The sequence below is a fragment of the Pleurodeles waltl genome, chromosome 7, assembly GCF_031143425.1.
Source record: "Pleurodeles waltl isolate 20211129_DDA chromosome 7, aPleWal1.hap1.20221129, whole genome shotgun sequence".
Lineage (NCBI taxonomy): Eukaryota > Metazoa > Chordata > Amphibia > Caudata > Salamandridae > Pleurodeles > Pleurodeles waltl.
In genome coordinates, this window is record NC_090446.1 from 1,239,173,779 (window position 1) to 1,239,190,147 (window position 16,369).

Here is a 16,369-nt window from a genome sequence, read left to right on the forward strand (position 1 = left end):
GTTGTACAAGGGCTTGGGAAACAAAGGTGAACAACAGAATGTGAGTGACTCTTGTTCACAGTGATTGTGCTTTTTTTAATGTGAAATGTGACCTCGCGTTCAAAATGCATGCAAAGGTACAGTTCACACTAAAATATAGTTTTGAATGCCTGCTTTGGATTTCGTATTATGCATAATTACAAGTAAATCTTCTGAAATTTTTCATAATTAGGCAGAAGCAAATTATGCAAAATTCCTCAGTGCTAAGACTCGCTTTTTAGGTCAAGTGCATTGTGACTTGACTATTCTCTGTCTTGCATGTTCCCACCTATCTCTCTATCTCAGATATTTTGTCTTTAGGATCAACCATTTGACTGGTTGTGGTTCTTGGAATGTGCAGTTTCAATGCAAATAAAGTAGTAAACCCGGTTTCGTAATCCATTTAAATATCCAAATGATACAAACTTCGAACATTTTTGTTGGGTTCACTGAAAATTAAAATGCATTAGATTGCACACTTACAGATGACATTCTTCTGCATGCACTCTATATGGGTCCCTTCGATTTCATTGCAATCACTTCTGTAATATCCTATGTCTGGAAAATTTCTTATATAGAAGAGAACTCGGCAAATAGATATACGCTCGTATGTTTAAATGGGTGAGCTCGTTCTTCCTAGATACTGCTCAGTTGCCAAAAGTTCAATAGTACTCACACACTGTTAGGATGCATGATGCTCATTACACGTCCTTTAAGATAGCGTCTGTAAGATTCAGATCAATCAGTCAAGGAACTTTCCGCAATATCACAAATGACGTTTTGGATTTAAAAACAGATTTATCTTTGGAATACATCTGATGAACGTTGTGTGATCAGAAACTGATATTGTTAGTGAACTGATCACATTCATTTCTATTGTCGGTTTTAGTGAATAGGAGCATTAACTTGTAAAATATTGTTTAAATGTTATTTTATTGAACATTTTGTGATTTTTCTGTCTTTACCCACACCGTACATAGCAATATTAGAACACTAGAATGTTGGGAGCTCTATTGAAGCCAATCAAATGTATCTTGGGGCTTATAATGTCTGGTATAAGCCTTCTGCTCCAACATTCCAATTTATTTTTCTGTTTCTCCTTTTTTAATTTAAATCATCCTACCCTCAGTGGTTGGAATGTTTAATAGCATTATGGACCTTCTGCCTAGGGCTATACCAGATGTTAAAGGCGGACCCTCATTATAGGCCTCCGCCTGAGGCATGGCCTCTACAGGCTCAGGGACTTTAAACTACCAGTATAGCCCCCACCAGCAGGCTTTAACGCTATATTAACGAGCAAACATTCAGGAGCGGTTTCAACCATTGCTCTTGTGGTTGGGCTAGGTGGCATGTTAGAACAGCCAGAAGCAGGGAGTAAGAAACAATAACACCTGATTGTCCTTAGCACAAATGTGAGGGATGCTGTCTCTCTTCACATGGTCTGCCCACAGAAACCTGTAGAACTGCTGTCTCAGACTACAAACACCAGTCGACGCCTACTCCTCTTATTCATTTATTTTATTTATTTAAGACATTTGTAAAAGCACACTGACACCAAACTGGTATCCTGGCGCTGGCCATAAACACAAGACAGTTCAAACGGGGTTGTGCAAACACATTGCTCATAAACCCAACGCGGCTACTTAGGGAAGAGCCAGGTCTTAAGAGCTTTTCTAAATACCAAAAATCGGCGAACGATCTAAGGGAGGCAGGAAGCTGATTCCAGAGCTGGGACGCCCCGGCCATAAAAGTCCCGCCACCTTGTCTGGCTCTCTTTAAAATGGACACCCGGCCCAGTTTAGCCGAAGAAGAGCGAAGATCTCCATTCGGAATGTATCTCACCATGCTCCTTCGCAAAGAGACTGGGTCAGATCCCTGTAGCGCTCGAAACACAAAGGAAAGGCACTTAAACTAACTTCTTTGTTTAATCTTCAGCCAATGTAACTCCTTCAGAGCTGCAGAGGCTGAGGCTCTTCTTGGTCTGTTCAAGGCAGGTTTTGCAGCCGGAACTTGAGCTCTGGACAACCGACTAATAGATAATCTGAGACACCTAGCAACATGGCATTACAGTAATAAAGCCAGCTAAGAATGATACTGTGTACCACTGGTGCTCTGGCTGAGGGAGGGAGCATAGAAAGAATCTTTCACAAAGCTCTCAAAAGCACAAAGCAGGAGCACGCAATTTTATTCAAGTGGCTCTCCAGGCTGAGCTTGCTGTCACACATAGCCCCCAGATTCCACACTCTTGGCATTCTCTGCAAAACTATGTATTTTCCTTCTTTGAGCAGATTTGTGAGTATTAAAGATATATATTATTGGAGGATGTGGAAATCTCTTTCGCTCTTAGCCCCTTTGGAAAGCACTGCGCTTTCCAGGGGTGGCTGAATCTCCAATTACTATTGGGTCGGAGAGAGGTTTGGAAGGGGGTGCGAGGATGCTTTGACCTCACTTTCATTACGTGGCACGTGGTGACATTCAGTCTCAAGAGCCATCTCTTGCGTGACCAAATCAGACTCAGAGTCAGAGATTATGATATTTTCTGTATGGGGAGATGGTGTTGCTCCCCCGAATGCAAAGCAGGTCCATTTCTCCAGCCATTTCAGTCTCTGGGGGGGAGGGGGAGGGGGGGGAACTCTGGTCTTTCTGCTAACCATTTCCATGCTTCCTGAAGGAACTCAAAGAAGGCATGGTTCTGGAATATTACCTTTGGCTTGGCAAGAAAAATCAGCATAAATCTAAGGTCTATAGACCTTAGATGCTTCTTTAAATGTTCAAAAGTTTAAAGAAGTGTTTGAAGATGTTTTGTAAGGTCCAGGAAGACTGAAATGCCTTGGGTTTCATATTCCACTGTCCTGTCATCCTGGCAGCCAATTTGATCTATTTTCATAATTGAGGTCTTACACAATTATTGGTTGTGGTGGAGCCCCAGGTGGTTTTCTCTGCGTCAGCATGTGGTGCACCCATTCCATAATGACACACTGGGACAGTTTCTTTACTGGGACCCATTCCCTGATCACCACTTCAGAAAGTGGGTGAGGGCTCCCATATCAGTGCTTTCTGGGAAACCGAGGAAAATAAGGTTGCTCCACCATGTATGCTCATTTGCTTTTGCAACTTGAAGGATTTTATCACTTCAGTCGACTTAGCAATTGTTTATTTAATATCTTTTGGAGAGTTTCCCTTTCCACCAATCTCATTTCAGTTGCTGTGATCCTCTTCACCATCCATCAGAGATCTTGACAGAATAAAGAAATGTCTGACTATATATCGCCAGTACTGAAGTCCAACAATTCCATGGAGGATTGTATAGGTTGCAAAGTCAGGTCAGTAGAGTTTGAATTGTCAGCCGTCACCCCAGTCAGGTCAGCACGTTCCTATCTGAGTGCAGGGCTGGGAGACATTTGTGCTAGCAAATTTGCCATGGTGCCCTGGCTGGAGGTCTCAAGTAGGCTTGTACTTGACAATGTTATTTATAGTGCAACTTACTCCTCAGAAGGATGGATTGGGTGCCTTCACCTATCCAAGGTTCAGGACAACCTGCGAGGTGGCCATTCTGCTGCTGATGTTCTATTTTCTATTCACACCCAATTTCCTCAGACCGGCCTGCCACCAGGCCCTCTTGTTTCCTCTCTGGGCTTAGACCAGCATGAGCAGTCCCTTTCTCTTAATAATTAGGATTCTATGGAGGACGTCAGAGAGAAATCAGTCCTCAGCTCACCTATTTCCATTGTTGTGATACAGCACACTATTAAAATGGGCACAATGGGTAGTGGCCACGATCTAGGAAGTAAGATAGTGGCATTGTCCCATATCTCTCGGCAGGCTCCCGGTACTTAATTGGCATAGTCGATTTGCCCCAGCCTCCATCAATTCCCACTTATAACAATCCGGCCCTGGCCATCTACCTATGATGAGTGCCCTGAAGGGGGAGAGGGTGTCCCCTGACAAGGCCCTGTGTCACAATAAGAGGGAGTGAGGGGAGGACCAGAGGTGCCCTGTACCCCTCTCAACAGCCGAACTGTGTGTTCTCTCAGTGTGGTCACACCCCTCAAGAGTCCAGGATCTTGCGTTGTCTGGACTGTTCCCCTCCACTCCGACTTGTCCTTGTTTGGAGGGAAGTATTGGGCTGGGGCTTGGCTTCTTCTGAGTTGGATATAAAGAGTGCATAGGTTTCAAAATATGAACACTTATTTGATAATACTGTTAAAAGTACGGAAAGAAACTCTTGGTACCCTAGCAGGTTTATCAGTTGTGACCTTCTGGTAGCAGATATGACTTAAGCAAAGCTCGTCCTGGCTTTCATTGCCAGCTAAACAGCAAGACTTAACTTGCACTGGGTGCAGGGTGCATAGCTGGGCAGACCAAGGGCCTTTTACAGAAAGTGCCCCGATGAGCAATGGGCGTTTAATCCCACTTTGTGAGCTCCAAGGACTCTTTGGTATTACAGAAGGGGGTGCAAACACTTGTGCAGCTGATTCAGTAATACTGACAGTGCTGCTGCACATGTAGCACCAGTGCCATCCCAAGAAAGCATTCCCTCATTTGCATGGATGCAGGATCCCATGCAAATGAGGTGATCTATTTTCCTCTGCACCTGCACTGTAATATGGACGTGGGTGCAAAGGCAAAGAAGCTGTCAGTACGAGGACCACAAAAAGACGGCACACCGACAGTGGGTCCGCTGATGGCAGCCCTCTGAAGGGGAAAAGTGGTTTCCATGGACCCTGCAGATATCCCCAGTTATGACGTGAACCTCACAGCCAACTTGTATCTTCTATATAAACTGCTGAGACCTGATCCGAAGGGACCTACGTACATCCATAATGTGTTGAACTGGAAGTATATTGCATCACAAATATTTGCATTTGCAGCAGGGTGAACACATTTTGATGGAACACTTTGACTCACAGTCTAGCATTTTTACTTCCTGTAATTAAAATAGCTTGCAGGTTGTAACTGAAAAAGACACAATACATGCAAATACGGAATATAATATATTAAAGTATGAATAAACACTAAATTGTGTTACTTTTTTCAAACTCTTTCTGAGACAATCTTGTTAGCTAGAAGCAACATTTTGCCCATTGGTATGCTAATAAGGTTCATGTCTTGCTTTAAATTCCGAAGGAACATATTTTAAATTAATGTAACATCTCAGACTTGAGATATGGCCCAGACCACTGATGGCAGAGCTATTATTTGAATTCAAACATTCAGCTGTTAATCCATTTTCATTTCCTGTTGTTCCGTAATGCTGGAGGTGATTTCCACTAGGACAAAGCCGCGATTGTGCCGCGAAATTACTCGAAGCATGTTGGGGTACATAATCAGTTCAGTCAACAAACTCGGCTGCACGTTTTCCGCTCATTTTGAAAGCTTTTGAGATTTCAGAAATTGAGGTGGGACTTTCAGATGGTGACAGTTAGGGCCCTGCGTACTGAATAAGCAATCGCGCATTGTATGCGTGTCTGAACGGAGGCTTTAAGGGGGTGTAAGCTGTTATGCAGAGACAAGCAGTGGATTAACCTGCCAGTTTTACAAAAGGCTTACAGCAGATACATAAAGGGAGCAGACACTGGCTCCATACGCAGCAAACCGCAGGAGACAGTCTTGAAAGAGGCGTATAATTGCAAAAAATGTTATTTCGCAGCTTGTTTGCTTTGTATGGCTGTGCACCAAGATTGGCCTGGAAACAGCAAATAAATTAGATGTGTGTAGTTTAGGCTGAGAGCTATTCAAATACTGTTAAATAATATTCAAATTAGGCTCATCATTCAAGTATGTGACCTAAGGGCAGCGGTAAAGGAAATACCATTTGTTGTGGGAACATACTAATTTTCTAAGGGAGGAAGGGTAAGACGTGGAGACCTGCTATAAGTCTAAAGAAAACCGAAGCAACATAATCTGCAACTGATTCAACTTTCCACGTGTTTAGTAGTTATTTGCTCGCACAGGGCCATCAATGGAGGTCCTTACATTTTCATCTGCCATAGAAATCTAAAGACGCAGAGCTTAATTGCCAGGGCCCTCATCAGGAGACCACTGTAGCACACACCACCCATTGTCCCCGCCAATAACACTACCAACACAACTACTAACCACCACACTCCCATAATTGTAACAATTTAGACCATTCCAGGACCACAAAGCTATAGGAATGGATTGAGCGCCAGGTACTAGTCATTTTTACTGTATATTTAAATAATAAACAGTTGTTGTTGTGCTCATTCTCAGATTAGCTAAACAGCGCCACCATGTGTCGGACTGTAAAAAGCACCGGTGTTGACAATTAAGTGCCAGTGCTGAGCACCCGATACCATCAGCTAAAATTAAGCACTGATTATATAGATTCCCAATCAGAGCACTAAATAGATATGAAGAATTGTATCAGTAGTCTGAGGAAGGTCGAACAAGTAGGTTGAAGAGCGTACAATTGGAATGGCCACACTACAGGCTTTAACATGTTCTGATACAGTGAAAAGGTGAAAGTGTTTAACCCGTTAAATGCGGGCGTCGGCCACTGGCCGACGCCCACACTCCCTCCCTGGTGCGGGTCACGACCAGTGGCCGACACCAGGGAGGGGGTTAAAAATCCTCCGGTGCAATGCACCGGAGGATTTTTTTTTTTTTTTTTTTTTACCGTAGGAGACGCGGAAGAGCTTCCGCGTCTCCATCCCACCCCCCTCCCGCCCCCTTATGACGTCAGCGCGCCGCGAGGCGCGCTGACGTCACATTTTTTCCCCACCAGAGAAGGAGAGACGGAGGTAAGCGTTCTTTCCTTCTCCGGTGGGGAAAAAAAGGCCAAAACGGCCTCCCCAGATGCCAGGGAGGCATCGATGGAAAGGGGAGGCTCTCCCCTTTCCATCGATGCCTCCCTGGCACCGTTTCCTGGCCGTGGATCGCAGCGCGGCTGCGATCCACGGCCAGGAAACGCCACTAGGCACCAGGGATCTTCTTTGGGGGGGTCGGCCCCCTCGTAAAAGGGCCACCCCCCCCCCCCGGCAATATTTTAATTATTTATACTGTTTTGGGGGGCGATCGCGCCCCCCACAAAAAAAAAGAAATTAAAAAAAGAAAAAAAAAATGGCAGGGTCGGCCCTTGGAACACGGGCCGACCCCAGGGGAAAAAAAAAAAACTTAGTTTTGCCTGGGGAGGCCGATCGCCCCCCCAGGGTAAAAAAAAACAAAAAAAAACAAATTGTTGGTGGTCAGCCCTTAGGGTGACCATCAATGGGGCCATTTTTTTTTTTATACATGTGTGCTTTGCCGAGGGCAAGCACACATGTATAAAAAGAAAAAGATTTGTGACATGAGTCTCATATATATGTGTATATATGTATACACATATATATATCTATATAGATATATATATCTATATAGATATATATATATATATATCTATATAGATATATATATATATATATAGATATATATATAGATAGATATATATATTTTTTTCAGGACAAGCATTGCAGCGTCCATGTGCTGCTTTTCTGACTTGTTGGTGTGTATCTGGGCTTCTAACAACGCCCACCTCACGCCCATCACTACCACTCCTTTGATGGCATTGGAAAATGATTTACCTTTGTCCCTCCTTGGGGAGGTTTTGCTACCGCCTTGGCCATCGCCCCTGGTACATGGCTAATTGCACTTTTGCTGTTACGTTTAACTGCGAGCGAACTTCTTTTCCTTTTGTGTAACTCTTCACATGATGCTCATGGTGGCCATGGCGCTGTGAATCGGCTCTCTTATGTGAAAGAGTTTAACTTTAAATTATCAATTTATGTGGCAAGAAAAGTTGGGTTAGGAGTTTATAACGCTAATAGCTCTAACTCGAGCAGATGCGAGACCCATTGCATTGTAAATGCTTGTTATTCTTGTGTGTGTTGTTTTATAATGGTGAACAATTTCACCGCACTCCACGAGGACCGTGATCAAGACTCCTTGGTGAGTTGAAACACGTTGGTGGTTATTGACTGCAATAAAATACACGTTTATTTGTACTTCATGGAGTGCGGTGAAATTTTTCGGCATTAGATAATTTCTAGATTGGTCTTCCCTGTCACTGGGCACCGGCAGTGAAGTGTGCCGCCCAGCAACCCTTCAACCACTTTGTTTCTAAACATATAAATATATATATATTATTATATATATATATATATATATATATATATATATATATATATATATACACACAATATGCATGCATGCATGTCTTTTCTGTAGTGGCAGTTTTGCTGGATAGTACTGAGGGAATTAGAAGAGGAGGTAATGGGAGGCGGAGCACCAAAAATGACTGTTGCACAGGGTGTGTGGTAAGGTGAAGTAATACATTCTTTTTTTGTTTTTTTCAGTGTTTTCAGAGAATCTGCAGAATTGGAGAAGAAGCGAAGGTAAGGTGACGACATTTCCTGTTGTACACAACAAACATACCAACAAGCAATTTTGTGACTATCTGCCTTCTACGTAGGATAGTAATTTAGAGGGACAGTTTAGCCAGTTGCAGAGATGGCGTCTCGTTGGATGACTGCTGATCAAGCCCTAGCTCGGGTTATGGAGGACAGTTCTGATGTAGGCTCAGAGACTGAGACAGCAGACACTGAGACAGCATCTGAGGGAGAGGACAATGGGGCAGATTCTGGGAGTGATTTTTCAGTCGGCGGAGTCCCATCTGACGACACCTCTTCCAGTGAGTCTGAAGGAGACAATGACGACATCCGTGCTGTCCCTTCGCAAGCACATTCTGGGCAGCGGGACCACATTGGGTTAGCCGAACCCAGAGAGCACGTGCTTGCTGCCGCAAGCACAGAACGAGTGCTCTCTTGGCAGCCGCCCTGTTTGGTTCAGCCCCAAATTCCACCTTTTACTGGTGACGCTGGATGTAAAGTCGATACAGCTAACTTTTTGCCAGTCGACTACATCTATCTGTTTTTGGATGTTGACTTTCTTCAGAAAGTTGTGCAGCAAACAAATTTGCGTGCAGACCAATTTCTGAGGGAGCGCGGAGGCACTCTAGGGCCCCGTTCTAGGGCACGCCAGTGGACTCCCACTTCGCTGGCGGAGTTGAAGATATTTTTGGGCCTTACCCTCAAAATGGGGTTAGTACAGAAACCCACCTTGCAGTCCTACTGGACGACTCGCACGGTTTGGGTAACTCCCATCTTCGCACCATACATGAGCAGAGATCGTTTTTTGCTACTGCAGCGCATGCTGCATTTCAATGACAATTCTGCTGCATTGCCCCGGGACCATCCAGATCATGACAGGTTGTTCAAAATTCGGCCTGTCGTGGAACATTTGTCTGCCAGGTTTCCAGAGATCTATACTCCTGGAAAGAATATAGCAGTCGATGAGTCCTTGATCCTGTACAAAGGACGGCTGCTTTTCAGACAGTACATTGCGAGCAAAAGAGCTCGCTATGGCATAAAGCTGTACATGCTGTGTGAGAGCTCTACTGGCTATGTGTACAGCCTGAGAGTGTATACAGGGAAGGATTCTACCCTAAACCCTGTAGGTTGCCCTCCCACGTTAGGGGTCACAGGTAAGATTGTATGGGAACTTGTCCATCCACTTCTTCACAAAGGTTATAACCTTTATGTGGACAATTTCTATACAGGAGTAGAGCTGTTCAGTGAGCTCTACAAAGCTGGCACTGTGGCCTGCGGTACAGTTCGTTGTAACCGCAAAGGATTCCCGCGGGAGCTTGTTTGCAAGAAGCTCCAGAAATCACAGAGTACTGCATTGCGTTCTAACGAACTGCTCGCAGTCAAGTTCCTAGATAGACGTGATGTATACGTGCTCACTACAATTCATGATGAGAGCACTTCTCCCATCACGGTTTGGGGTCAGATGGCCGAAGTCCACAAGCCCATCTGTATAGTTGATTACAATAAGTACATGGGTGGAGTGGACAAGAACGACCAGGTTCTTCAACCATACAATGCGTGTCGTAAAACTCGCACTTGGTACAAGAAACTGTTTACCCACCTGATTCAGATGGCAACATATAATGCGTATGTTGTTTACCGTCAGACAACAACAGGAAGACTCATGACTTTCCTTGACTTCCAGTTGTCTGTAATTGAAAGCCTCACTGCTGTTACTGAAGAAGCAGCAGCCTCCACCTCATATGTTCTGGAGGATGTGGCAAGGCTGCAGGAGCGACACTTTGCTGATCGCATACCTAAAACACCCAAAAAGGATCGCCCATGTCGTCGCTGTAAAGTGTGCTCAAAGCATGGAAAGCGGCAGGAGAGTCGGTATTACTGTCCCCAGTGTCCATCACAACCAGGCCTCTGTATCCCTACTTGCTTTACGTTGTATCATACTAAAGCAAAGTTCTGGGAAATCGACTGAGGTTGAGCTGCTGTTGGGTAATCCTTTCAGTGACAGTGCATGGATACCGAACGTCCATGGGCCACTGCTTCGTTAGGCAAGGAGCCACAGAATTTTACTTCATCATGGACTTCCTTTTGGCGTGGTCGGTGTTCTGTTCAATTAACATGCATTTTCTTCCCCCTACTGCATATACTAGTAGACAGAACATATGCCACATTGCCACGGAGTACCCTTTCTTCACCTGCATGTCTTCCTTACTTTCAACGGTAGATATGCTCTCTCAGTTCGAGAAATCACTTTGTAGGGCATACTTGGAAGCCCCCAACTTGCTTCCACAAACTAGTATAGGTTCACTTGGCTATTATACAGGATTAGCCAGGACTCTGATGAGAACAGAGACATGGATGGGTAAGGAAAGCTTATGGTAGGAGTGCCTTCACAGGGTTATTGCACAGGTAGAAGGCAGATAGTAAAGGTAGTACAGATGTACATCATCTACACCTATGGATTCAAACCCATTGGTGCCATCCCAGCACTAAAGGAGAATGACTTGTATAGGTCAGTGTTTGACCTGCTTTTCATGTTCATCCTCCATCAGAACTTAGTAGATGTTCAGTTTGCTGTATAAGTGCATTATAGTCACATCACTGCACATAATGTTGGCTGGGACATATGCTACGTTCTCATGGACTCCCCTATGTACCAAACACTACCCTTTTCCATAGCCTATGACCTTCTCTTTAGGGAACATCATGAGAAATCCCCAGCATGTCTCCCTTAGTTTCAAAGGTAGATATGCTCACTCAGTTCGAGGAATCGCTTTGTACGGCATACTCGGACACCCCCAACTTGCATCCACAAACTGGAAGGAGTTGGATTTAGCACAGAGATTGCGCTAAAGGCGCATGAAAAACATGTCTTCCTGAGCCTCAGGTGGCTGTCACAGGAGTCATTAGTAAAGGTTTGTTACGCATGCATTTGGTAATGTAAAGGAAGAAGGAGGCAGGTAGCCTATGACCTTCTCTTTAGGTAACAGCATGAGAAATCCCCAGCATGTCTCCCTTAGTTTCAAAGGTAGATATGCTCACTCAGTTCGAGGAATCGCTTTGTACGGCATACTCGGACACCCCCAACTTGCATCCACAAACTGGAAGGAGTTGGATTTAGCACAGAGAGTGCGCTAAAGGCGCATGAAAAACATGTCTTCCTGAGCCTCAGGTGGCTGTCACAGGAGTCATTAGTAAAGGTTTGTTACGCATGCATTTGGTAATGTTAAGGAAGAAGGAGGCAGTTACTTGACAGGTGGTAAAATGTAGTCAAACTTAATCCGTTCTGTGGCGTGTGAATGTGATGGGCCCTTGTCTGGCAGCGGTAAGTTAATGTGAGTGGAGTGATTGATTGGATTGGGCCCGTGGCTGGCGATATGAAAGGGTTGTTTGTTGTGCGTGAATGGCGTGTGAATGGACCATAAAGAGGTTGGTGCCTGGACGCGGCTTTATGGCCCACCTTCAGAAGGCTTGGTTTCAACATTCAGATACTTTGATAAGTAATCATGCTTTAAAACCATAATTTCTGGAGGTGCTAAAACCACCCAGTGTGAGTGGTGGGTTAACTTTAACAAACTAGTACCAGGGGAGACCAAGGGTGCAGGACTTGCATGGCTTTCACCAGTTTTCCTTCACCCAGAATCCCCTTGAAATTACATTATGTGCTTAAAAAACACATTTTCCTTGCATTCCAATGAGCAGAAGTCCAGGGATCTGCAGGTATCCTCAAAATTCCTACCACCCAGTGTTTCCCCACTTGTCCTGATAAAAACACAACCCCGCTTGTGTGCCTGCGCCTAGTGCCTGCTTCAGGAATGAATCACTCCAGGGTTAACAGTAGACCTCAAGCAAGGACTACCATTGACCCTTGTGTGATCCATTCCTGTCGCGGGCGCTAGGCCTACCCACACAAGTGAGGTATCGTTTTTATCGGGAGACTTGGGGGGACGCTGGGTGGAAGGAAATTTGAGGCTCCTCTCAGATTCCAGAACTTTCTGTCATCGAAATGTGAGGAAAACTTGTTTTTTTAGCCACTTTTTGAGGTTTGCAAAGGATTCTGGGTAACAGAACCTGGTCAGAGCCCCGCGAGTCACCCCATCTTGGATTCCCCTAGGTCTCTAGTTTTCAAAAATGTACAGGTTTGGTTGGTTTCCCTAGGTGCCGGCTGAGCTAGAGGCCAAAATCTACATGTAGGCACTTTGCAAAAAACAGCTCTGTTTTCTGTGATGTGTCCACGTTGTGTTTTGGGGCATTTCCTGTCGCGGGCGCTAGGCCTACCCACACAAGTGAGGTATCATTTTTATCGGGAGACTTGGGGGGACGCTGGGTGGAAGGAAATTTGAGGCTCCTCTCAGATTCCAGAACTTTCTGTCATCGAAATGTGAGGAAAACTTGTTTTTTTAGCCACTTTTTGAGGTTTGCAAAGGATTCTGGGTAACAGAACCTGGTCAGAGCCCCGCGAGTCACCCCATCTTGGATTCCCCTAGGTCTCTAGTTTTCAAAAATGTACAGGTTTGGTAGGTTTCCCTATGTGCCGGCTGAGCTAGAGGCCATAATCTACAGGTAGGCACTTTGCAAAAAACAGCTCTGTATTTTGTCAAAAAATGGGATGTGTCCACGTTGTGTTTTGGGGCATTTCCTGTCGCGGGCGCTAGGCCTACCCACACAAGTGAGGTATCATTTTTATCGGGAGACTTGGGGGAACATAGAATAGCAAAACAAGTGTTATTGCCCCTTATCTTTCTCTACATTTTTTCCTTCCAAATATAAGAGAGTGTGTAAAAAAGACGTCTATTTGAGAAATGCCCTGCAATTCACATGCTAGTATGGGCACCTCGGAATTCAGAGATGTGCAAATAACCACTGCTCCTCAAAACCTTATCTTGATCCCATTTTGGAAATGCAAAGGTTTTCTTGATACCTCTTTTTCACTCTTGATATTTCAGCAAATGAATTGCTGTATACCCAGTATAGAATGAAAACCAACTGCAGGGTGCACCTCATTTATTGGCTCTGGGTACCTAGGGTTCTTGATGAACCTATAAGCCCTTTATATCCCCGCAACCAGAAGAGTCCAGCAGACAAAACGGTATATGGCTTTCAGAAATCTGACATCGCAGGAAAAAGTTACAGAGTAAAACATAAAGAAAAATGGCTGTTGTTTTCAGCTCAATTTCAATATTTTTTTATTTCAGCTGTTATTTTCTGTAGGAAAACCTTGTAGGATCTACACAAATGACCCCTTGCTGAATTCAGAATTTTGTCTAGTTTTCAGAAATGTTTAGCTTTCCGGGATCCAGCATTGGTTTCACACCCATTCCTGTCACTAACTGGAAGGAGGTTGAAAGCACCAAAAATAGTAAAAATGGGGTATGTCCCAGTAAAATGCCAAATTTGTGTTGGAAAATGTGGTTTTCCGATTCAAGTCTGCCCGTTCCTGAAAGGTGGGAAGATAGTGATTTCAGCACCAGAAACCCTTTGTTGATGGCATTTTCAGGGAAAAAACCACAAGCCTTCTTCGGCTGCCCTTTTTTCCCATTTTTTTGGAAAAAACGAAATTTTCACTGTATTTTGGCTATTTTCTTGGTCTCCTCCAGGGGAAACCACAAACTCTGGGTACCATTAGAATCCCTAGGATGTTGGAAAAAAAGGACGCAAATTTGGCGTGGTTAGCTTATGTGGACAAAAAGTTATGAAGCCCTAAGCGCGAACTACCCCAAATAGCCAAAAAAGGGCTCAGCACTGGGGGGGAAAAGGCCCAGCAGCTAAGAGGTTAATATTCAAAATGAGACGTCTTTGCTTTAGAAAAAAACATTAAATATATACAAACAGCCTTTCAATAGTTCTGCTTTGACACAATAACTGCTTAAACCGAACCAGGGAAATAAGGGTACTTCAAATTCAGTATTTCCTGATTGTTGTATTCTTACACCATTCTGAGATTCATAGTTCAGATCGGAATAGGGAACAAGGGCAACCGCATGTATTCATCCACCCTGTTGAAAACATTTTTCAGAGTTTCTATACACAATTCTTCACTAGGCTCCACCTAACCAAAAACGTGTAGGAAAAGCCACACAGTGCAGTAATTACCACCAGACAACTTGCAATACCGATGTGTGCGGAAGCTCTCATTCCCACTCTCATTCCCACTCGGAGAGGGAATGCCACTGGACTTCTAAGGAGCCCATAGAATGGAGATCCTTACATTAATGTAGGTGCTAGACCATACATAATGCAGACAAAGCAAAAATCCTTTCTCCATCTGAGTCCCCAACATTCATCTTATGAAGCAGCAAAAATCAACAATTTAATAACGGGCACCTCATTCATGATGGCATGCCTAGCCCACTACCTGAGAAGATGTGCTGTTGAGCTTCTGAAGACCATTTTCAAGACGCTCCATTTTGGCTGTAAGCTCCTTGCCTTTTTTGAGTAGCAGGTTCTGGTAGAGTTTAATTTGCTCCAGAAATGATTTGGGTGTGGTGTAGTTATAGCGACGCTCATTGCTCAGGTAACTCTTGGACATCTCATTGACGCTGGTGTGGACGTACGCCATAAACTTGCTTATTGAGTCTTTCACCGATGGCTGGCATGCAGGTAAAAAGAGGGTATGAATAAGCACAGAATATGCAATAATTGTGAAATGTTTCAGTTATTAAATCAGATGACTCTTCCATTAACGCTGCCCTGGCCGATTAGCTGAACCTTTACTAGATTGATGTCATATTTATATCTTGTTTGTTGCAAAATAATTCTGTCCATTTAGTTAAAAGAACAAATGCATTTCTGATTTGGAGGTATTTTTGTCTAGGGCAGCTCAAAGACCAGGTGAAAGCTGTGTGAAGATGGCATAGTGGTCATGAAGCGAGGCAATATGCACAGAAACGCATGCATCAAGCACAAGTAGTAATGCTGGTTCTGGTGCCCACGGAACCTTGTACCAGAATCAGGATTACACTACATGCATTAATATCACTAGGACTGAAGTTTTCCCTGCACAAATTGCACCTGGTAAAACCTATGAGTGGAAAACTGCTAGAATTAGAATTTTGGAGATCAGAACAGGAAAAACGTGATATTAACATGTCGTCCCCCATTTCAACCTGCAGCACTCAGAATGGGAGGGGATAATATTATACCTGGGACAAAATAAAACGACCAGTATTGACATTTTCCCTTTGAGGAAATACCCTCACGAAATTCGGCTGACGGTGCAATGCGCCTATTAGTAATAGAGGCCTCGCCGTAGGACACCCCTTGTGGTAACAGCACCCTCTATAAGCCCATCACTATAACAAGACACTTACGACTGCCTCACTTTAGATAAACACAGTCAGTTTGCATTAAAACCGGAAATAATTTTGCTAATTCGGGTAAGATGAAACGCTGAAAGGACCTTGATCTTAGATCCAACACTTACATGCAGAGAACATGACCTACGTACCCTCCTCAGTACTTCTGGAGTGAGGAGGGTGTGGAGGTCATGTCCTCGCACCCAGAGTTGGAAATACTGTCATTCACATACCAGAGGGGTTGCCCCTTTGGTGTCCACCTGCAGTGGAAGAGCTTTCCCTGCAGCCAGAGGCATTTTGTTCTGAATATCGGTCAGGGTGGTGTGCGGGGTGACGTGGAACTATGCGGCTACGTCGGCTTTCAGTGTGTACTGTGCTCGAAGGCACAGCTATGCCTTCTTTGTAGTGATCTTCACAGGAGACGTATCGCAGGGAAGGGATGCCTCTCCCTTTTACATCAGTATCACTCCATAAAGCATTCCCACTCTGGGAACACCGCAGGAAACCATGGCAGGAGAAGGGCATCAGTAATGGAAATCTGCTTCACCCGCAGGTATCCAATGTGCTTGGTCGATAATTAATGCTATTGTTTGTGTGTATTTGTTAAGTTTAGCTTTGTGAACTGTTTCAATTAAAGGCACAGTAATATCCTAGGGCTATGTTCATGCAACA

At 44.3% G+C, this 16,369-nt stretch overlaps 1 protein-coding gene across 1 annotated transcript in view; it reads right to left on the bottom strand.

Annotated features, from left to right (window-relative positions):
• DNAH9 (dynein axonemal heavy chain 9) overlaps positions 1-16,369 on the bottom strand; it is a 975,671-nt gene that overhangs the window by 423,882 nt on the left and 535,420 nt on the right. The window contains exon 48 of the mRNA XM_069200368.1: positions 14,758-14,991. Coding sequence (XP_069056469.1) covers positions 14,758-14,991 — 234 coding nt within the window. The remainder of the gene's footprint in view (positions 1-14,757; positions 14,992-16,369) is intronic.